Below are 22,798 nucleotides of genomic sequence, written 5' to 3'. Positions count from 1 at the left end.
CACGCATATCCTGTCATGGAATAATGTTGTATTTGGATGTATTCCAGAGTTTTGTTGAACTATTAATGCCATGCTTAACCTTCGCAGATAGAACGGACAAATTCATATCCTACCAAATGCTGTGCATGAACTGGTTTTACACTTGATATGAAGTGGAAACCTTAAAGTGAGACGTTGTGACATGATATACCTGAAATAACAAACTTGTTTTGCTAGTCCAAATGTTCATTTTGATATTCATATACCTTTTGTTATTACAAACGCTGTACTTAACGATTAGGACAATTTCTGTAAAACACAGACATCTTTCTGGAAATTTTCTTTGTACTCTTGTGAGAATCTCGCAACAAACATCTAATTTTTGTTCCGTTCTCGACTTTCGAATCAATTATAGAATATCAGCTTTTTAGGGCTCCTTTATAGGTGTGTGGGTTTGGTTTTTTTTTTTTCTGTTTGTGAGTATTTTATTCTTGCTGTGTAGCACCTCTGTTGGCTTTACTGTGATTTGCATTTTTTGTTGAATTCCACTGATATGAGCAGGCAAGGCCGAGTAATATCTTGTGCATGTATTGCTAATTGAGTGTTCTCAGTTTGCCCGTGCTACGCCATTTTTTTTTCTGTGTGGTTACTTGTAAGCTTATTTGTTTTTTATCCTCGAAAATTATTGGTTAATCTCGGGCAGAAGGTCTGCTTTGCTACATGTACTCCGTTTCCAAAGACTTGATCGCTAGAGCTGACACTGTGTATGCAACATCACAGGGACCGCGAACGCTTCTTTTCTTTTCTTTTCTTTTTATGTGACTATACTTACTTGAAGTGTAAACCTTACCGACATGGTGTTTATCTGACTCTTTAATGTAGACGCCCTTCTCAAGAGGCAAAGGAAAAACATGCAAAAAAAAAATCCCCCAAATGAAAAGAAATCATGATGTTTTGTGTGCTTTTAAGAAACCGCCATCACGTTTTCATAAAGCCTGTGTGAATTACGGGACTGCGAGACAAGGATGTGTCGGTACTGTGTGCAGGATTGCATGCTGTTACAGTGCACTCTCGATATAACGAAGTCTTCGTTACCACCAGGTTTCTTTCGTTGTATCGAGATTTCGGTATACTACGTAACCGAAGAAATAAAGTACAATATGATATCAGAACGCATAAACTATATGTGTATATGGTATGTTGTTTATTGGATACTCATCATTCGTTGAAAAGCAATGTTGAATGCTATACTATCTCATTAATTTCGTTCAAATTTTACATTTAAGAGAGAGCATAGAGTTGTTCGTACTTTCATGCTTAGTTTGAAAACATGTATAAAAAGTTATGGTGAAGGATTCGGTTACCTTCAAAGGTTCGTTATTTCAAAGGTTCGTTATTCCGAAAGTTCTTAGTTCCTAAAGTGAAATAATGTACGTTATCCCTAATGTTGTTCTTCCGAAAGTTTTTTATTCCGAAATTTCGTAATTCCGAAAGTGATATAAGGTTCATTAAATCCGAATGTTCATTAATCCGAAAATGATAAAGGTTCGTTATTCCGAAAGTGAAAAAGGGCCGTAATTCCAAGGTTCTTTTACCAGGTATACGAAAACGATATCAGTTTTGTGATTGTGAAGATTTGTTAGTTTCCTCACTTTTTTCCACTTTGCGATTAGCGAACGTTCTTAATAACGAAGATTCCGATATCATTTTCGGATTAATGAACGCTCGTTATAAAAAGTTTATTTCGTTTTGGGATTGGAGAACCTTTGAAATAACGAACCTTTCGGAATAACGCCATGAAAAAAAAGGGTCATGATAACATTTTACCCTATTTCATTTTGGAACTAACAAATATTAGGTATGTTCTTACGGAATCTGTTTGTTTCGTAATGAACTTTCCGAATAAGGAACCTTTATTTTGTTTTAGATGAAGATAACGGAAGTTCTCGGAAACAGTATGTGACACAGGGAGCGAACAAAGAGGGATTTCTATGTAGGCACTGAATTGTGAAGCGCATGCAGAGACGCGCTGTGAATTTTTGCTCTGCTGTATAATTTCGTAAGCGATCCGCATTTCGTCATAACGAACATTTCTTTTGTTTCCCTTTGTTAACAGTGCTAAGAAACGACTTAGTTATTACGGAAATTACGCTGTAACCGTGTCCGTCGCAACCTAATTTTGCACCATGGACTTTAATGATATTTTTGTGACCTGAAGTTTTACTTCGTTGTAACCGCGTTCGTTGTAACGAGAGTGCACTGGAATAGCTTTTAATAGACGCAGGGAGAATTCTACATGTACACAGGGCACTGGCACAACGATACAAGGGCCTATTTGTTTTTCCTGCTTTCATTGCTTTCCACGTACATCTTTTTGTTTTCACTTTAAAAAATCTTATCTAAACGTGTAGTGACATCTGTTTGCACGTGTAGTTCCTGAACCAAGTTGACCATTTCTCACACCACTGGTATTTGAAAGACTTCCAAATGATGTCTGTCCGCGTTGTGTCCTATCAGGTGGTTGATCAAAACCACTATTGGCATTGTACATGATCCTGATTTGTAATTAAACAGAACGTATTGTGATGCACAGAAATGAATTGTTTTTATCCTTTTGCCGTTTGTGTATACTCGTGTGTGCAATGCCGTTTTATTATCGTTATTATTGACATAGTAATAATGATAATTCTAATAATTTTCATTATTTCATTGCTATTATACTATTAATAGTAGTAGTAGTAGTAGTAGTAGCAGCAGTAGTAGTGGCAGTAGTAATAGATAGGGCGTGTTGGTATTGTGAGCTTGACGAGAGTCAGCCATTGGTGAGGTAAAAAAAAAAAAAATGAAAACGACTACTTGTTTAAAAATCCTCCGTAGAGAGAACAGCATAAAGGCCTAATTTCGGACAGTCGAAGGTTCAGTGTAGATACAGTGTATCAATGAACAGACATCGCATCTTCGTCATTATGATCGGCCCATGGGGAATTTGTAGGCAAAATATCACTGGTTTTAGTGAGGATTTTTTGTCCTTCATTTTTCCATGAAAAATCCAGATGTGTATTGCCCTGAACGTGTGTGTGTGTGTGTGTGTGTGTGTGTGTGTGTGTGTGTGTGTATCGGGAGAGTGTGTGCGTGGGGGGGGGGGGTAGGGGTACAGCCTTTTCCATCGCTTGTGAAGCAAGTCCCACATCACAATGCATGGGGATAGGCCTATTAGATAATGAGGAAATCACGGCGAGTGAATGTAGGAAATTTGAGAATCGTTTGGGAAGTGGAGCCGTTGATTTTATTTACTAATCTATATGGGGGGGGGGGGGTTTAATATTTACTTTTGTCATTAAGTGTGTCAATCACATGCAAGATTAACAATAATTACATGTACATGTTTATGTGGAGTAAGGGTGGCGATATAGAGTACAGATTATGGTAACTGATTGACAAATTGCCCTATGCATCGACGTAAATATAAGCACTGACATGATCAGTGTCTTAGAAGTAGCCATGATACATGTAAAAGAAGTCATGAGCATACATGCTCGATCAGGATTCGAACCTACGACCTCCTGATCTCCGGACAGGCGTCATCTCCACTAGACCACCGAGCTTCCGTCCGACAGCAAGTGTTGGTTCTAATCCTTATAGCATGCAGCGGGTACTGCGTACTTATTCAAATTCATGAAATTCTTTCGTCGAGATGTTTTCATTGCAACTGATTGACAAATTGCCCTACATTGACGTAAATAAACACTGGTGGTGATCAGTGTTTTAGTAGTAGCCATTAAAAAAAAAAAAGTCATGCGTGTACATGCTCGAGCAGGAATCGAACCTGCTCGAATTAAAGAATTTCATGAATTTGAATAATAACGCCGTACCCGCTGCATGCTGTAAAGATTAGAACCAACACCCTATACAAGTATGCTGTCGGGCGGAAGCTCGGCGGTATAGTGGAGACGACGCCTGTCCGGAGATCAGGAGGTCCGGTAGGTTCGAATCCTGCTCGAGCATGGTGAGTACGCCCATGCATAACTAAAACACTGATCGATTCAGTACTTATTTACGTCGATGTGAGGCAATTTGTCAATCAGTTGCAATAAAAACATTTCGACGAAAGAATTCCATAAATTTGAAGATTTTGGTAGTTTTGGAATAGGTGACAGGTTTGGGGACTGGGCAAGTACATACAGTGTAATAAGCCACACAGGGTTTAATTAGGCAGAGAACATTTACATGCGATTGGGGATAAAATAAAGGTTGGAACCACAGAACAACTGGCAAAGCGAGACGTCGCGTCGGGGTCCAAGTGGATTGTTCACAACAAGAATATTCAGGCATTCGAACCTTGAACTTGTACGAGACTCGTTTGCAAGTCTGAAAACCCTTGTCTATATCGATCAGCATGAGTCTATAAAATGGGTACCTCATAACCATGATAACGCAGGCGTCACACTCTCCCGCAAACTTTAACAACGATGGACATACGATGAAGATATGTTCAAATTTCGGCTCTGATCGTATAGAAATCGGAAAGTTCGTGCGGGCATCTTAAACCATTATGACCATAATGACCTGTCCCGGTGGAGTTTCTCAGGCCCTGGCAGCAACTTCGTGAGCGGTGACATTCCCCCAAAAAAGCTTTGACGTGCCAAAAAATTGCCCGAAAACCTTGCAAAGGTTAATTCTCGTGCATGCTGAATTCATACTTTACCCTTCGTTACGCCATCGTACTCTCATATAGGACGACGTATTTGTATACATTCTGTTGAAAGAAGTGAAAATAAAACCTTTGACGTGAGGTTCACCAAGTGCTTGTGGGAAAATGTCCGAATTTCACATAATTCATAAGAAATTCGGACATTTTCACATAAACCACACTATATGTGAACCTATGTTTGTTCCGTAAGGGATGGATCCATCTTGTGGTCTTTGTGTGTCCTCCGTCCTTCGGTTTAACTGCTCAATAAAAATTCACATCTTCTTGTATGTAATTCATTAATATGCCATCTTGTGCCTTCGGGTGTCATCATGTGGCCATTTGTAGGCATCGTACTGCTTCGGCTGTTGATCGGCTTTTAACTCGAGGCCAACTTACTCGTGCAAAACTGGAAATTGGTGGGAAGTTGGGCCCGGACATGGTCAAAAGCCAATCAACAGCCGGAGCAGGTCTCAAAATGGCCGAACTACACACGAAGGCTTCATGAAGATGTAAATCATTATTAAGAAGTTTGCCTGAAGAACACACGAAGGAAACGCAGTGGCTACACGAACATGACGAAGATTTTCCACCTCTCGCAAAGTTGCTGCTGGAGCCTGAGAAAAACCCATCAGTGGTCATCAACTATTGATGGCTTGAGATGCCGTCGCGAATAATCCGATGTTAACAGTACGATCAGAGCCGAACATTTCCGTTATCATAGTAGGTGTCCATCTTTGTTTAATTTCGGGACAGTGTGACGCCTGAATTAGAAACTGAACGTTCAGATGTAGCAGTTGTGTGCCGTTTGGTCACAGCCTGGATAGCCTGCATGCTTCTCAGGAAGTGCATGAGTGCGTGCACTATGGCATGGATTTTTATCCATGCACTGATTACCTACATTTGATTATGTACAGCACTCGATCGTGACTCGATCGTGTTCTTTGAACACTGTGACGTGTTTGAATGAACTCCTAGTAGTTCATCGTTGGAGCTATGGTTTTTCGGAGGGCCTTTTCAAACCTTTACCGCATTTCCAGTGTTCTAACAATAGTACAGTGCAGTTGGTTTTGATAAGTTGATAATTAATGATGTTGGAGATCAGGACGTATTTCAGCCATCCCTCAGTATAAATCCTTTAGACAGACGTAGCAGTCAATAATGTATCATTTGTCTAACAGATTACTGTAAGGCGCTTAGGAAATTGTACTTGCGTCATTGCAAACGTCATGACAGACACCATCTCACTGATTGTAGAGGCTGAAAATAGGCCCTACATGTGGTTTACGGTTTTATGTGAATGCGTACGTGGGCGTGTATTAAGCTTATATAATAAGTTTCACGGGGGGGGGGGGTCAATATTCTACATTGATTCTACGGGAAATTACAAGACCACAAAAGGGAGAATACTTTGCACAGCTCTAAGATTTACTTTAAAGGATGACTTAAGTCATCCTTTAAAGCAAATCATAGAGCTGTGCATTCAGTGCTCGTTTAGTAACTCTGTTCAAGTACACAGTTGGTTAGGCATATCTTTGGTCAGTGAGATGGATATTTTGTGTTTTCATTGTCCTCATCGGCATATAGTTATGTCTAGAATCTTGATCGAAGACACATCTTTTATCTAAATCTCTAGATTCCTGCACACAGGTGATGCCCTCAAGTTTTGCTCCCACACTCAGTCTGATGCTCTCTAAAAGCGTAAATCTGTTGAAGATCCGTTGAATTCAGAGGATGAAAATTTGGTGCTAGAACAGTGAATGAGGCAGATTACTGCGGTAGTGATGTTATGTACATGTTGCAAAGTAACGTGTTGGGCAATGGCGATTCCCCTACAACCCCTTTTATTTTGAGCGAAGGCTTCATAAAATATGACAAAAACTTTGCAGAATTTCTCGATTTTCGCTTTGATGAGCATCCCTATAAAAATACGGAAGAAAGAAAGAACATTATGTGAAAGTTGCTTTCGATACTCCGGCTGTTGCAATAATCTCTTACATACATTTCAGCTCTGGTTTCTGGAATAATGAGTCCCAGGTTGCCACCATGCATGAATATTGATCCCATCTTCGTTTTGGTACTGCGACCAAATGGATGATGTTAATCTCTGTTACTGTTGCTGTTGTTAGGTTCATAACGTTTCCATTTAGCCTGAATATGAACGACGAAACTTAACCAACGTTTTACAGCTGTTTTCTTGATTTTTAAAGTGAATATAATAATAATAATGATAATAATGATAATAATAATAACTAGAAAAGCACTCTGAGAGCGCAGACCTCCGCCAAGCATGCAGCTCATTTCCACCACTGATCTTGTTCTTCCATGGAGATATCAGTGATTTCCACCTATTGACCGATTCTGTGACGCGCTATGTGTATTTTTGGCATGGGCGCAGCCATAGTGGGTGTATCAGCCGACCCCCCCTCCGCACTCCCCCACCCCTCTCCCTACATTAGCACGCGCGCAGAATGAAAAACTGCTTTAGCCAATGGGCGTCTCGTACTGAGTGCGCGAATGCTTGCTTAGTGCGCGAACCTTTGTTACAAGTGCGTGTAAACATGTTGCCCCGGGGTGGGGGAGAGCAGGGGGGGTCGGCTGATACACCCACTATGGCTGCGCCCTGTGCCGTAAAATGTCTGCTGCCCTCAACGAACCCGAATCGGTCAATACGTACTAGATGTAGTTTGTGTGCTGAAAGTTGCCCGATTTCCCAATATAGAAGCCTTTGTTACGTCATAAACCCTCAGCTGCACGGCGCGCCTCGCCCTAGCAGAAACTAGAGCACGCACTTTAGTGCAAACCAAAGACGCTTAACTAATAAGACACGAAAGTGCGCGCTAATCCTGTACAAAACAAATGGACAGCGCGCGGACCTCAAGCGTATTACGCACATCACCTGAGACGCGCTCCCTTGACGCTTGATAAACAACAGCAGCGGCTTCAGGACAGCGCGTCTCAGGTGATGTGTGTCTTTGCCTGAGACGCGCTGTCTTTCAGCGTGTTTCTACAGAGAATCCGATAGACCTAGCATTTGCAAGCGCGTAATCAAACAGTGCGCTAACGCGGAACCGGGTTGTTTCTACAGAAAGCGCATAATCGGATTGAATCCGATTCTCCACCTGAATGCAGGTGTGACCGGATGTCTGGAAAGTTGGCTGGTGCATTGTGGCCCTGAGTCAAGGTCAATAACAAAGAGATTATACCTATAGAGTAAGTAGTCGCCATACGCGTGCGTACAAATAGTGCGTCCAAAATTGAAGAGGGAGCGCACACTCAGCTCCTGGCACTGGATCTAAGTCTACGTTCAAGTCATATCTTCTCATATCATATCTGGAATGATATGTTATTCTTCATTACACATTTTCATTTTCAGAATCTCAATGTGTTTATTTGTTTGAATATTAGTTTTTACGATGGTATCATATCATTTGAACCATTTGGTAGAGTCCAGACCTTTTTGTTGTTCGCAAAATAAAGAGTGGGAACTTGGGTGTAGACTAGACAGTACTTGAGCATTATGACGTTTGTTTCGCGTACATTCCCACTCAAGCCATAAAATCAAACAACCTCAGCACCATTATGACGCTTAAACATGACCATTGTGACGTCACAATAAAACAACGCAAGGTCACTGCGCCGAATATTCAAGTCGAGCGCATTAAACAGTGCGCTGCCAGGATCCGTGCAATGGCGGCTCCCACAACGGGAAATGGCAGCTCCCTCGCGCGGCTGCCTCCCCACTGGACTACGCCCTCTTGTGTTGTAATCTCTTTGGTCAATAAGCATCAACAACTGATGATGCGGATGCGATCACCGATTGAACGAAACTGAGCACAGCTACAGGGCCTGCCTAGCTAGCCTAGCCCTGGGCCGGCCGGCCCGGCCTAGTGTGGGTACAAGTTACGACCGGCTGCTGGACGAATTTGTTTTCATCTAACTTAACGTTAGGGCTCCTACTCTAAAGTCTAACGTTAGCTCCAACGTTTATATGGATTAGAAACTAGTTTTGTTTTTTCACGGATCTTAAGGTTGGATTTTTATAACTGGATTATCACATGTGACGAGACAACAGCACTGTCAGCAGTTCACAGAGACACAGCTTCTGTCGCGTCTGACTGAGTTCTGTAAGTTCTATCATCAATTCTAACTAGTTTCTAGAGTAGAAGTAGAACCTCCTACTCAACTGTTGGGCTAGGCCCAACCACATATTTCTAGTCTAACATTTAACTCTAACAAGTTAAGATAAAAAAAAAATGATTAGATTAGGGCCTAGCAGTTAGATGTTCTACACGTTTTAGGCGTAAAGAGTCGTTGGGCCTACTGCGACTGGATACTATCTTACTAACCGGCTACAGTAACAAGTTAGCTCTAATATTAGACTATTCATGTTAGTGATTTCCACATTTCTATTGGCTACTTGTCATTTAGAGCCTATAGGGCATAGGCCTATAAACGTTAGATTCTAACGTTACTATGAATAGGGTTCCTATAGGCCCTAGGCCTACTTTTACCGGTTACTAACGTTCTTAAAGGGGCCCTGAAATCCAATTTTATTTGAAAACATCACTTTTGGGAATAGGGTGGTTCTAAGAAACATTCCATATTATAGGCTCTATTTTGATTATATTGATTAGAAATGTCTTAAAGTCAATCTAGAACTAGTTTGGAAGGTGTTTTTTTTTTTAGTTTTGTTAAATATTTCAGTATGAAATCAGTATTTCAGTATTTTCAGTACTAGCACTTAACGTTACTGCATTACATACTGTCTTTACCAATGACTGACAGATGAGGAATAATATTGATGTCTTAAAGTAGATGGTAGATCTAACGTTAGAACTTGTAACGTGTTAGTTTGGAAGGTGGTTTCTTTTTTTTTTTTTTGTGGGCGTTCCCAAGTAGAGTCTAACGTTAATCTGGACAATAAAAAGAAAAAGTCGTTAAAAATAAATAGAATGTTTCTAACGTTAATCGTGTTGTTAGATATCCGTTTCACCACAAAAGTGGTATTGAGAACTTGAGGGTAGGCCCTATTTTAAATCAACACAAATCAACGTGCATTTGAATATCAGGGCCCCTTTAAATTAGGCCCTAGACCTAGAGAACCACTCTAACTTAACAAGTTAAAACGTTCAGTATAGTCTAACTGTCAGAGTCTTAAACACAAACGGCCTAACGTTACAACTAAAAGGATCGACTGTGTGTCATTGGATTTATAAGTAAAGTAACGTTAGAACAAAGGCCTATTATATTAAACGTGAGGGCTAACGTTGACTGTTTGTGTTAACTGTGTTAGACCTCTTTCTTCGGGCAGGTAGGATTTAATTCGGGTAGAAACTCGGGTTTATGGAACATTAAAGAACTGGTAGTTATATTCCAAGTCAACGTTAGATTTTAGAACAGAAGCAGCTGTTGTTAGGATGCCTAACAAAACATTTAACGGTTAACGTTAGATAGCGTTAATTCTAACGTACGGTAAAGTTTGTTTAATAGGTAGGCACCTTGCCTCTAAAATCTAACGTTAACTAGGTCTAGACATATTCTAACGTTAACCGCAAGTGGACTCACTTTTTCCACTTTGGGATTGACAAAATGTGCTTCAATTAGGTTTCGATACTCAGTAAATGAATGTTTGAATTTCCTTTCATTTTCGGACTAACGAAACGTCGTATTTTTATAGGCCCTACCAAGATCCATATTTCTATTTGATTCTTTGTCGGATTAACAAACTAGACCCTAGTAACGAACCTTTAGAATAACGACAAAAAGTTCGTAAAACAAACCCTAACACTAGTTTGCTAATGCTAGACTTTAGACTCGTTAGAGTTTGTCTTTTCCGAACTAAAAAGTATTAATAGTTAGGCCTATGCCCTAGAGAATATCTAACAGTTTTAATAGACCCCTACTAGCTTCTAGATTCTATGTGCATCTCACACGTATTGTTAGCGCTAGTTAGTATAAGTATTGTCAGTTAGAATGTAACAAGTTAGTCGTACTCGTAGAACTATAGGTTCTAGTAGCTCGAATCTAACGTTAAAAAGTATTAGACCTAACTATATGAGAACGGTTACTAGTATTAATACTAGATCTAGTGTTTTGTTAGTTGCCTTGGTTTTAAAATTACAGCTCAACTGTGTAAAAATAACACCCCTGCCCCTGTTCGTGTGTCTTTTCCTTATGTTAAAATTCAGAGTATTTTCTTTACAAGTTTGTCAAATCTGAGGCAAATTTTGACTAGTAACGTTACAACCTGATACTCGGACGTTTTGGAGACACCCAACTACTGTAAAAGTGGATTATCCAACGTTAGATAAAATAGCTGCAACATGCATGCACATAAAAGTCATGGCCACATTACCGTACACATGTATGTCAAACTGGTGATTGTCTTCCGGGTCAGTATCGGATTATTGAACCTGGCGTGTTTCTACAGCGCTGACACTGGAAACTGCCCCGGAAAGAACTACCTCATTAGACGGTTAAGTTAAGCGGAATCGGTATTGGAATCTGCATCGGAAAGAAACCGTTACTGGTGTGTTTCTACAGCCCCCTCTATCGGATACAATCCGATAGACCCGGAATTTGGGGTTCTGTAGAAACACGCTGTTTGAAGATGTTGTTGTTTATCAAGCGTCTTTGATTGTGAGATCACGTTGTTGCCAAATTTTTACCTCCACGAAATAATCCTTATTACTTTAAAATCTCGTTCTTCAAAATAATCCCCTTAATCGATAAAAAAAAGCTACGACTATAATTTTTAAATCTTTTTAAAATGATAAAGATACCACTACCTTTGGAAATGAGTGATGTTCCTATGTGTACTGAGTTTGTACTTAGCTCTCTTTTGTATCGTCATGTAGGGTAGCCATTTTGTGTCCATCTTTATCGCGCGCCTTCATATCTTACATCCAGTCACTGGGGAAAATCACTTTGCTTATATCTCTACTATCTTTGGTGCAAACCTCACTACGCGCAGCCTGAACTCCCAAGTTCATTGACCCTACCTGCCAAAATGTCAAAAATCCATCATAAATTCCCCCAAAATTCTCGGATCACTACTAAAAGTTAATCGTTTGTTACTTGTGTCATTCTCAACCTTTCCTGCAAGTCATCCAAATCCGTTAACTACTTTTTGAGTTATTTTGCACACGGACAGACTAACTAACTAACTCATCTTTCAAGGATTAGACACATTTTTGAAAGACACGACATTCAGTATCACTGTTATGCAGATGATATACAAATATTTGTATCTTTTTCACCAACCAGGACTGAACTCTCTGGAGTTGTAAAACGATTGGAATTATGTATTGATGATGTTAAGGCATGGATGGAAAGAAATGGTCTTATATTCAATGACAGTAAGTCAGAATTTATTCTGATAGGATCCAAACAGATGTTGTTTAAAGTGAATTCTGATACATGTTATGTTAGAATTGGCAATAGTAATATCAAGCCTTCGAACAAAGTTCATAATCTCGGTGTTGTTTATGATGCAAATCTGACGTTCAAAGACCACATTTCATATGTATCCCAATCTGTAAGATTTCATTTGCGTAACCTGGGCTCAATTCGGAGATATTTAACTAGATCAGCAGCAGAAAAACTGATGCATGCTCTTACTTATTTCGTCTCGTCTAGATTTCTGCAATTTCTGTTTTGCAGCCTTCCACAAAAAGAACTCAGTAAACTGCAACGCCTTCAGAATTGTGCTGCTAGATTACTTACTTTCAAGAAGAAAACTGTGCATACTACCCCAATACTTCGGTCCCTACACTGGCTTCCTGTAGAAAAACGTATTAACTTCAAGATTCTTCTTCTTGTTTACCGTACATTGCACAAATTTGCCTCTGTCTACTTTCAAAATACTCTTCATCTTCACCAACAACCACGTAATCTCCGTTCATCAAACTCGCTAGAATTACAGGTACCTCGAATCAAGCATAATTGGGGGGATCGGGCTTTTTCATTTTTATGGGCCCAAAACTATGGAATGGCCTACCAAAATCTCTTAGAGCACCATCTTCCATTGATGGTTTCAAAAAGAATCTCAATACATATATTTTCAAATTAAATTGACAATATTGTATACCTGTTTGTATAGTATGTGTACGTATATAGGCCTATTGTTTGTTGGTTTATTGTCTTATTATTTTTTTTTTGTGATACTGTTGTGACGTGACACAATATGTACTCTGTTCTATAGCGCCTTGAGTATCTTTTTTAGGTAGAAATGTGCGCTTTATAAGAGTCTCACTATTGTAATTATTATAAACCAACGGTAACGAAAACATAACCTCCTCCCTTGGCGGAGTTAATAATCATAATAACTAGAAAAGCACTGAGAGCGCAGACCTCCTCCAAGCATGCAGCTCATTTCCACCACTGATCTTGTTCTTCCATAGAGATATCATACGTACACATAGCATCGGTGCTGAAAGTCGCCCAATTTCCCAATATAGAAGCCTTTGTTACGTCATAAACCCTCAGCTGCACGGTGCGCCTTGCCCTAGCAGAAACTAGAGCACGCACTTTAGTGCGCGCATGCAAACCTCAAATACGCGCAGCCTGAACTCCCAAGTTCAAATTTAGCTAAATTTTGTAAGGAAATAATGAAGCTCCATAAGAAATAATAATTATCAATATCATTATTTGTATTTTTTCATGTAAATACAGCTTTTTACAATGTTTTGTTTTATATTATTGAAATTGCTTTTATCTGCGTTATTGTTGCCCTGTTTTTTTTTTTAAAACTGTTTTGTTTGTCTTCCTTCTCTCTTTCCTTCTCTCTCTCTCTCTCTCACTCTCTTTCTCTCTTCTGGGTCCTGCACCATTCTGTATATTTTGTATATTTTGTAAATATGCAATTTTCTGTATATATATGTAATTTACAATGTATTCATGTATCAATTAACTGATTTTTTCTGTTACGATGTTTTTCTTCAATACCCTGACGTTGGGTGACATAAGAAAATAAAAAAAAACATTGTCATTGTCATTGTCATTGTCAAACCATTGTCATTGACTCTACTTGACGAAATATCAAAAATCCTTCATAAATTCCCCCCAAATTTTCGGATCACTACCAAAAGTTAATCGTTTGTTACTTGTGTCATTCTCAACCTTTCCTGCAAGTTTCATCCCAATCCGTTAAAGGTGCATGGTCCCGGTGTTTTAGTCAAATGCGTACGCGGGCGCACGGCGCAAGTTTCCTATAGAGACCTACGCTATCGACTTCTCTTTGGCGCTTACGCTTTGGCCCACTTTCCCGAGTCCGAAGAAGTCCGATTCAGTGTAGTCAGTGGTCCGATCACAGTTCGGCTCATGAATCGGCTGAGGGGGATGACAGCTTTAGCAAACTTCTTTCGTGATGTCACAATAACAAGCACATATGCACGCACCCTGACATTACTACAGACTGCGCGATGCGCAAAGAAGACAACAAAGGCAACGTTACTTAGCAACACCTACGCACTTTACTCTTGATGACAACTTCGGTAATCTTCGTATCAATGCTAACGATGATCGGCAGTATCATCAACAGCGCCATCTACACTACCGGGATTATGCCCCTTTAACTACTTTTCGAGTTATTTTGCACACAGACAAACTAAGTAACTAACTAGAGAAGCACTCTGAGAGCGCAGACCTCCGCCAAGCATGCAGGTCATTTCCATCACTGATCTTGTTCTTCCATAGAGATATCAGTGATTTCCACAGAGATATCAGTGATTTCCACCCATAGGCCTACGTACTTACAGCATGCTGAAAGTGTTTATATTGTGCTGAAAGTCGCCCGATTTCCCAATATAGAAGCCTTTAATAATGTTATTGGTATATATTTGCTCTTGTTTACCATTTTCTTCTTTGTTGAAATGTTTGAATATGTATATGCATGTAAATATACTTTTTTTCATTTTTGAAGCGCCATGAGCACTGAAAAGTGGACCTGTGCGCTATACAATAGCCACTATTATTATTATTATTATCATTACGTCATAAACCCTCAGCTGCTTACCAAAAGTTAATCGTTTGGTACTTGTGTCATTCTCAACCTTTCCTGCAAGTTTCATCCCAATCCGTTAACTACTTTTTGAGTTATTTTGCACACAGACAAACTAACTAACGAACACACACACAAACCAACGGTAACGAAAACATAACCTCCCTTGGCGGAGGTAACTAACGAACAAACAAACAAACCAACGGTAACGAAAACATAACCTCCTCCCTTGGCGGAGGTAACTAGAGAAGCACTCTGAGAGCGCAGACCTCCGCCAAGCATGCAGCTCATTTCCACCACTGATCTTGTTTTTCCATATGGCTCGCATCGCCATTCGTTCTTCCCCAAGAACTGTAAGGAACTGGAATTCCCTGTCGTCAGAAATTGTTTCAGCGCCATCTGTGGGCTCATTTCGAAACCGTCTAACGGTTGATCACAGTGGCTAGTTATTTTCGTCAAATTTTCTATATGCTTGTAAATATCTGTAAATAATATTGTATTATGATGTAAATAGCACCAGTCTGCAAGAATCTTCAGTCTACTGAAGGAGGCAGACTTAATCAGAAGAAGAAGATAATCGTATCAGTGATTTCCATCCACTTATATAGCATTGTGTACTGAAAGTCACCCGATTTCCCAGTATAGAAGCCTTTGTTACGTCATAAACCCCTTATCTGCACGGCGCGCCTCGACCTAGCAGAAACTAGAGCACGCACTTTAGTGCGCGCATGCAAACCTCAAATACGCGCAGCCTGAACTCCCAAGTGCATTGACCCTACCTGCCAAAATATCAAAAATCCTTCATAAATTCCCCCAAAATTCTCGGATCACTACCAAAAGTTAATCGTTTGTTACTTGTGTCATTCTCAACCTTTCCTGCAAGTTTCATTCTAAACCGTTAACTACTTTTTGAGTTATTTTGCACACGGACAAACTAACTAACTAACGAACGAGCGAACGAACAAACAAACCAACGGTAACGAAAACATAACCTCTTCCCTTGGCGGAGGTAATAATAATATATGTGCAACTTATATTGCGCCAAATCCACTCTGCAGACAAGAGTGTCCAAGGCACATACATACTACACGTATTACCCCAGTAACTGGATACGTTGAGCATGCTTCTCGGCAGGGCACTGTACGTAGACCGTTTCTAATACACCGTACCCGGCCGGGATGAATCTGATGTATATAACAATGTTACAGAGTCTTTTCCGACTGTTGCCCGATGATGAAATGAAGTGTACACACATAAATAGCACAAGTTAATAGCACTTTATTGAATATTAATTTCATATATATGACGATATTTCGGAACTGAGCTGAACGACTGGAACAAAAATCAAATAGCTTAGTTTATGTTTTCCAGTCGTGTCTTCATAAAATGCGAAAATCCGAGCCTTAGTTGCAAGAGCGAAAGTCGCATGTCATTAGCAGGTTGATCGTACTGAAATTGAAATTATACATGTAAAACAGGGAAACTGTGCTTAAATCAAATCCAAAAAGGAGGTTGTGAAAATTTCATGTTATTTTATGTAAAAGTTATCGATCAGTGACGATAATTATGCAAAGTATTATGCAAAGTAGCGAGTTGACGATGTCAGAAACTCATTAAACGCGTCCGGGTATGCATGTCTGTGTTTCTATCAATGCTGCATGAAAATTTTCGAAACATGTAGGCCTAAAGTATGTACATGTTTCTCATCATTTTTTATTTTATTACTCCATGAGGGCTATGTGCTCTCTCTACAGGAAGTGACAACATGTAATTGCTTTTGGATACTTGAGTTGATGTTATCAATAAGACTGGCCCTATGTATATATCATACATTTGCTCCTATATTCCAGCCGATGCGATGACGTGCAGATTAAATCTTTATCTCTAGATTGTTCCAATGCAGATGCTGACGGCAACACTGTTCCCACACCGATGGGATGATCATTAGGTAACATTTATCTCTTGCTTCTTAAAGACAGATGTTAGCCTGAAGTTTGCTCCCACAGTCCGGTTGATGGAATGAAGACGGACCTTATAAATGGCTTGCCTTTCAACAAGCCCGTTAAGTTCCGAGAAGACTCGACTTTGCAAGATGTTGGCACCCCTTGTTCTCCTCTCCTTCGTTGTAGCAGCCACGGCGGGTAAGAACAGACAATTACATATACTTTGGTGTGGTTGGATAATCCAGACTGTCTTTCTTCATTTTATTGCACCCTATAATTCTATTTTACACCAAAAAAAAAAAAAAAAGAAAGAAAGAAAGAAAATTCTTGTTTTTGATATGGACGGTGGTTATGGAGGGGATTGACCCTGCTGATGGGTGACACGCCAGGAGCAGTGGGTTTAGCAAAAACAATCCCACCAGTGAAGAGGTGTTGAGCAGTTGGGATTTACAATCATGTATGATGCGGTTTATTTAGCAGGGCAATTTTTCTCAAATATGTTATCGTAAATATATTTCAATCTCATCAGTGTTTCAACTAAAGTTGAAGTGAGAGAGACTTCACACATACTAAATCCAAGGAACACTCGATCTTTTTACCCTGTCCGAAAGTGTTACAAAGGATGAGTTAATTGGATGGACCATGACCTGCTTTCAGAAGGACACTCATAGATAAAAGATAATGGCAACATGACATGAAAACACATTTCAGCGGAATATCAGTAGCCCTGTTCCATATTGGATACCGTCATTTTCACCTTCTTTATGTTTTATGATAAGAGTTTCTTTACATTTTCATGTGTCATTTTCACCTTCTTTATGTTTTATGATAGGAGTTTCTTTACATTTTCATGTGTCATTTTCACCTTCTTTATGTTTTATGATAGGAGTTTCTTTACATTTTCATGTGTCAGCATTCTTGTTTGCTTCTGTCAATCTATACTTTTTCCCTACATCCATTCAAGATATTCATGGTATCGCAAAATATCCGGTTTTTGTTTAGTTTTTTTTTTTTTTTTTTCATTGGGTTATTTACTCTCAAACACATGTTCATTAACAAAAGTTTTTCTTATTTCTTTTTAGCTAGTAAGCTGCTCGGAAGGATAACTATTTATCCATGGCTGTATAATGTAAACCTAAAAGCTTGCAGTCAAATTTCATCTTATCATAATAAATTATCTTAGCTCAAAAGATTATCTGAAGTCAGAATGGTAATGATTAAATAATTATTTATGCTGTCGTTGCTGTCCAACGGCGGCATGCAGGTTGACACCTTATGTACGGAAACAAGAAACGATGATTATGGATCATTTTTCAAGCCTCCTTCCGTCTAAAATTCTTGTTCCGTACCGAATAGATGCCAGAAGCCATTGGAAATAAAACTGTGCTGGAATCGCGACGGTTACACCCTGTATCAGTAAAGTGGTATTGAAATCGTATCCGGAGAATGATACCATTATTATGCACCAAGAACAATGGATTCTCCGACCTAAAAAAAACTTGGTCCCATGGCTTCATCAAGGCGTACCGGAAATATACTGATATAGGACGCATGATGCCAACGCAGAAAAAAAAAAATCACGTTGTCATTCAGACTTAGTTATACACTTCCACCTAAATATCGATTTTCCATTTCATTACAGGCAAACTGCTCTACGAGATCAATTTTTCCCATCAATCATTATCTTAATCAAACCATGAATCTGGGTTACAAAGTATGATCCCTCATTATAATCGCACCTCTTATCGTGTGCGAGCAATATTGATGCACCGTACATTATGGGCAAACACATTTTGATATACAAGTCCTATCAAGCAATATCTTGTATGAGTAATATCATTAACACAGACATAACTGGAGAATTGAACTTTCGTTTGCAGGGTTTCTGCTTCAAAATATCATTCATGAGCGACATAAGTTTATTACGTTGTCTTTCTAATCAGGTAGTCTCAGTATACACCAACAAATTTGGCTAATATTTCATATCATTCGAACACACTGGCTGCCCCCCCCCCCCCCCCGTGAAAAATGAATGTAAACTTAGAAATTCTTTAGGGTTCACTTCCCGAATCCTCCCCTCCCCCTCCCCACCCCAAGGAAATGGGTGTGTGTGTGTGGGGGGGGGGGGGGAGAACGTTTCGCAGTGGCTACCCTACAAATTATTGTATCAAAATGCCGATGTTGTCACGTTATGCATGGAACCATACCATGCATGGAACCATGAAGATACACTGTATATCAATAGCCCAGTCTAGAATGAATAATATGGTGTGATTCTTTTCCAAAGATTGCGGCGTCCCCGCGATCCAGCCTGTAAATACGATGATCGTTGGTGGCAACGATGCGACCGAAGGCAGTTGGCCCTGGCAAGTTGGCATAATCAAGAACTACCTGGTGGGATCCGGTGGTTACCACATGTGCGGCGCCACTCTCATCAACGACCAGTGGATCGTGTCTGCCGCCCACTGCTTCTAGTGAGCATGAACGCACTTTTTTTTTTTGTAAACATATCCATAATAATTGTATCATGGGTGGGGGGACGTATGCACCCCTTGTGTACAAACGGAAATGAAAACTGAGTTGATATAGATTGCTACTTTTTAAGGAGCATGTATCAATTTACTAAATGCAAAGTGGCCCCTGTCTTCTCTTCAACGTGACTAACTTTTAAAGAATGATTTCATATAATTTTCTCAGAGAATGTAATGAAAAAAGAATCATGACGAGAACGCTGTGAATCATTTGAGATCGTTGAGGCCTTACTCGTGTCGTTAATCTTCCATACAAGAGAGGTTTCAGTGGCTGGGAAGAATGAGCGTTCATGTGAATTGATGACTCCTGAAGTGTTTACGCAGCTGTGGCACAAGTTTTTATTTTGAATATGGCATTTTGGTTTTATTTACACATGAATGAACTCACTAGATCGTTATGTACATGAACCCATGCAACCACTTCCTCCCTCATTAGATCATACCTATGAATGTGTAAATCACGGTCCACCCCAAAAATCAAAACGTAGCAGGTACAGTGACCCTGCAAGCATAAAAGACTGTCATTCTATTGTGGCCTCAATATCTATGTCAAAATGCATGTGACAACATAAGGAAAAGCATTTAGAAGGAATCGCTGAAGACCGGCAAAACTGACATGCAAAACTATTGAGTCTTTTTTTTTTTTATAGTTGGTACAGCAGCTACAACTTCATTTTGAATTTTACATCTGACTGGGCTTTCGCTTACGTATTGATAGTCTCGTACATAGGACATCACCACTGCAATGGGGAGGTTTGAGATAGGAATACAGAAAATAGCCTTCGTCTTACAAAGAGGAGTTTAAATTGTGAACAAACGATACGACGTTAAAGGGACTGTACAGTACTGGTTGAGGTGGGTATTCATGTTTTGAACATTCCTAAGTGAGATAATGTGAAACCTCTTATGAAATATGAAAGAGAATGTAATTTAAAGAAGGATTCAACATTTATTTGATGAAAATTGGTTTTCAAATGGCCGAGATATCCAAAAAGTGATAATAATAAAAGGCGACAGGCCAAAACTTTTATTAGGATCTCTTTGTTTTACCTTGTTTTTGGATATCTCGGCCATTTCAAAACCGATTTTCATCAAATAAACTTTTGATACCCCTTAAAATTGCATGCTCTTTGACATCTCATAGAGCGGTTTCTGAATATCTGGCAAAACGTTAAAAGCTAAATCCTCACTTCGACCAGAACTGTACACACCCTTTAAGCAATCGGTACAGGATTGTTCAATGAGATATCAATGTTCTTTCCCCGCCATTCCCCGTAGTCGCTGGAAGCGTCTCTCAGACTACACCATCACCGTTGGTTCCCATGACCGCGATGATGTCGACAAGAACCAACAAAACCTGAAGCTTGGTGGTATCTGGGTGCATGAGGACTACAACTCCCGCACCCTCGACAACGACATCGCTATGTTGAAACTTGAACAGCCCATCACTTTCACTGACTACATCAGCCCCGCCTGCGTTGCCACCAACGACTACCCGGCTGGCACCACGTGTGTCGTGACAGGCTGGGGAGACCAGGAGAGTGAGTATAGCCAGTGGGGATGCCTGACCATGCTGGAGTCTGCTTAGGGTAGCGCACTGAAGCACCGCGCTCTATCAATCCATCTCAAAAGTAAAGTAAAAATGTCATCAAGTCTGGCCTGGAAATAACACACAAAATAGTCAATTAACAGACCGGGCGAGACCATTTGTCGCAAAGACAGCTGTGACTAACTCTACATCAGGAAAGTGTAAGAATATTGTATTATATAATAGATTTAAGACTACAAGGTAAAAATTGTATTATTTACGTATGCATGTTGAATGAATGCGTATGATTGGTCATGCAGGTTGGAAAAACCTCAACTGTCATATAAGTGTACATTCTAATAGGTTTTGCCTTATCTGTGGTCTTTATAGCCGCCGTTGACGACACTGATCTCCAGGAGGTATATGTGCCCATCATTGACACCGAGGTGTGCAACCGTCAGAACTGGTACAATGGCGCTATCACCGACAACATGTTCTGTGCCGGATATCCCGAAGGTGGCAAGGACTCATGTCAGGTGCGTCAGAAAATATGAATGAACTATTTATCCCGAACACGTAATAGCTTTGTAGGTAAATAGATAAGAGATAGATAGAAAGGAAAAAATAAAAAAGGGAGAGAGAGAGAGAGAGAGAGATCGAACAATCGATAGATAGATAGATAGATAAATAGATAAATAGAGAGATGGATAAAAAATAGGTAGATATAATGAACAGAAAGCTATAAAAAATGAAATAAATAAGGAAACACGGGGGTGTTGGTAAATTGTTTGTTCTTTTTAGACAATAGAGGAACAAAGAAAAGGAAAAAGGGAGATGAAAGAGAGGGAAACTCAGAAAGGGATCCAATAATGATTGGCATCGTGTATGTGTGCAGTGCTACAATTGCATTTTGATATGTAAGAAATGAGCTACTTGCTAAATAGGCATTGTTCGCAAGTTGGTCGTCACAGTCCCCATACAGTATACCAGACAATAGTGCTGGTTCATTTTGGGTACTCTTAGGACAAGATTATGATATCTTAGTTGTGCATACACTATACCATGAGTAACTCTCTTGAAGAATTATTATAGGAATGTTTTAAGGTGTAAAGGAAAGTGCAAGAATATAATGAATGTGATGAAAGACGAGATAGATGAAATAATCCCCTTCATTAGTAATGATAACGTGTAATATGTAAAAATGAGAATCATGGAATACATATTTCTTTTTAAAAGGATAAACGCTATAGTCTGTAAATCTTAGTGCATAATGACATGTTGGAGAAAACGAGAAAATGACATTATCACCCGCCCTGTATGTATGTTTGTATGTATGTATGTATGTATGTATGTATGTATGTATGTATGTGTGTATGTATGGTATGTGTATGTCGATGATATACCACTCAATCATCTTGACGCCTTTGGAATCGTTGATGCACACAATAAACAGATAAAGTTTGTCGCTATCGTAATCTGTGCAGGGAGACAGCGGCGGACCTTTTGTGTGCCGGAACCAAGCGGGAGCTTGGGAGCTGACTGGAGTGGTGAGCTGGGGATACGGCTGCGCTGATGCCCTCAATCCAGGAGTATACACAAGGGTTACCCGCTACAATAGCTGGATCAACGGTATCATGTCCAACAACTAAAAGACAGTGGAATATGTGTAGGATCACAGAAACAAGTAAACATGATAGGTACCGTGATATAATAAAGTCAAATTAAAAACTGAATCAAATTCTAGAGTGTCCTCTGGCAGCAATTTTGCGAGAGGTATTTCATCAATGGGCAATGTATAAAGTGAAGCTTTATTGTTTCATATAATGAAATAAAATAGGATATTGTAAAATTTTCTCTTGTTTGTGTTTACGGTTATTGAAGAGTGTTATGTCGTGTCATAATGCATGAATATGCCGTGCTTGCATGAGTGCGTCCATGTATGCGTGATGTCTGATTGCATGGAAATCAAACTAATGGGGTCCGGAGAACATTCAATGCGTAGAAATCTGTAGATATATTGACTGACCCACTGATTGATTGATTGACTGATTGATTGATTGATTGATTGATTGATTGATTGATTGATTGATTGATCGATTGATTGATTATATATTTCCATACAAA

General features: G+C 39.6%; 1 protein-coding gene across 4 annotated transcripts; it reads left to right on the top strand.

Annotated features, from left to right (window-relative positions):
- The first annotated feature begins 8,490 nt into the window (after nt 1-8,490).
- LOC140229196 (trypsin-2-like) lies at nt 8,491-22,499 on the top strand. Of its 4 annotated transcripts, none has more exons than XM_072309466.1 (6): nt 8,491-8,561; nt 16,648-16,813; nt 18,903-19,089; nt 20,425-20,687; nt 21,065-21,210; nt 22,159-22,499. In XM_072309466.1, exons 2-6 carry the CDS (start codon nt 16,711-16,713, stop codon nt 22,321-22,323), a joined length of 864 nt encoding a protein of 287 aa, XP_072165567.1. In that variant the 5' UTR covers nt 8,491-8,561; nt 16,648-16,710; the 3' UTR covers nt 22,324-22,499. The 4 variants fall into 4 exon arrangements, with proteins under 4 accessions (XP_072165567.1, XP_072165566.1, XP_072165568.1 ...); XM_072309465.1 differs by lacking the exon at nt 8,491-8,561 and adding an exon at nt 8,577-8,796; XM_072309467.1 differs by lacking the exon at nt 8,491-8,561 and adding an exon at nt 8,725-8,796 and having other exon boundaries at nt 16,652-16,813.
- The last annotated feature ends 299 nt before the right edge of the window (nt 22,500-22,798 follow it).

This window comes from Diadema setosum, chromosome 5, assembly GCF_964275005.1.
Source record: "Diadema setosum chromosome 5, eeDiaSeto1, whole genome shotgun sequence".
NCBI classification, from domain to species: domain Eukaryota; kingdom Metazoa; phylum Echinodermata; class Echinoidea; order Diadematoida; family Diadematidae; genus Diadema; species Diadema setosum.
The sequence above is the reverse complement of the archived record's forward strand: the minus strand, read 5'-3'. Positions and strand labels throughout refer to the sequence as shown.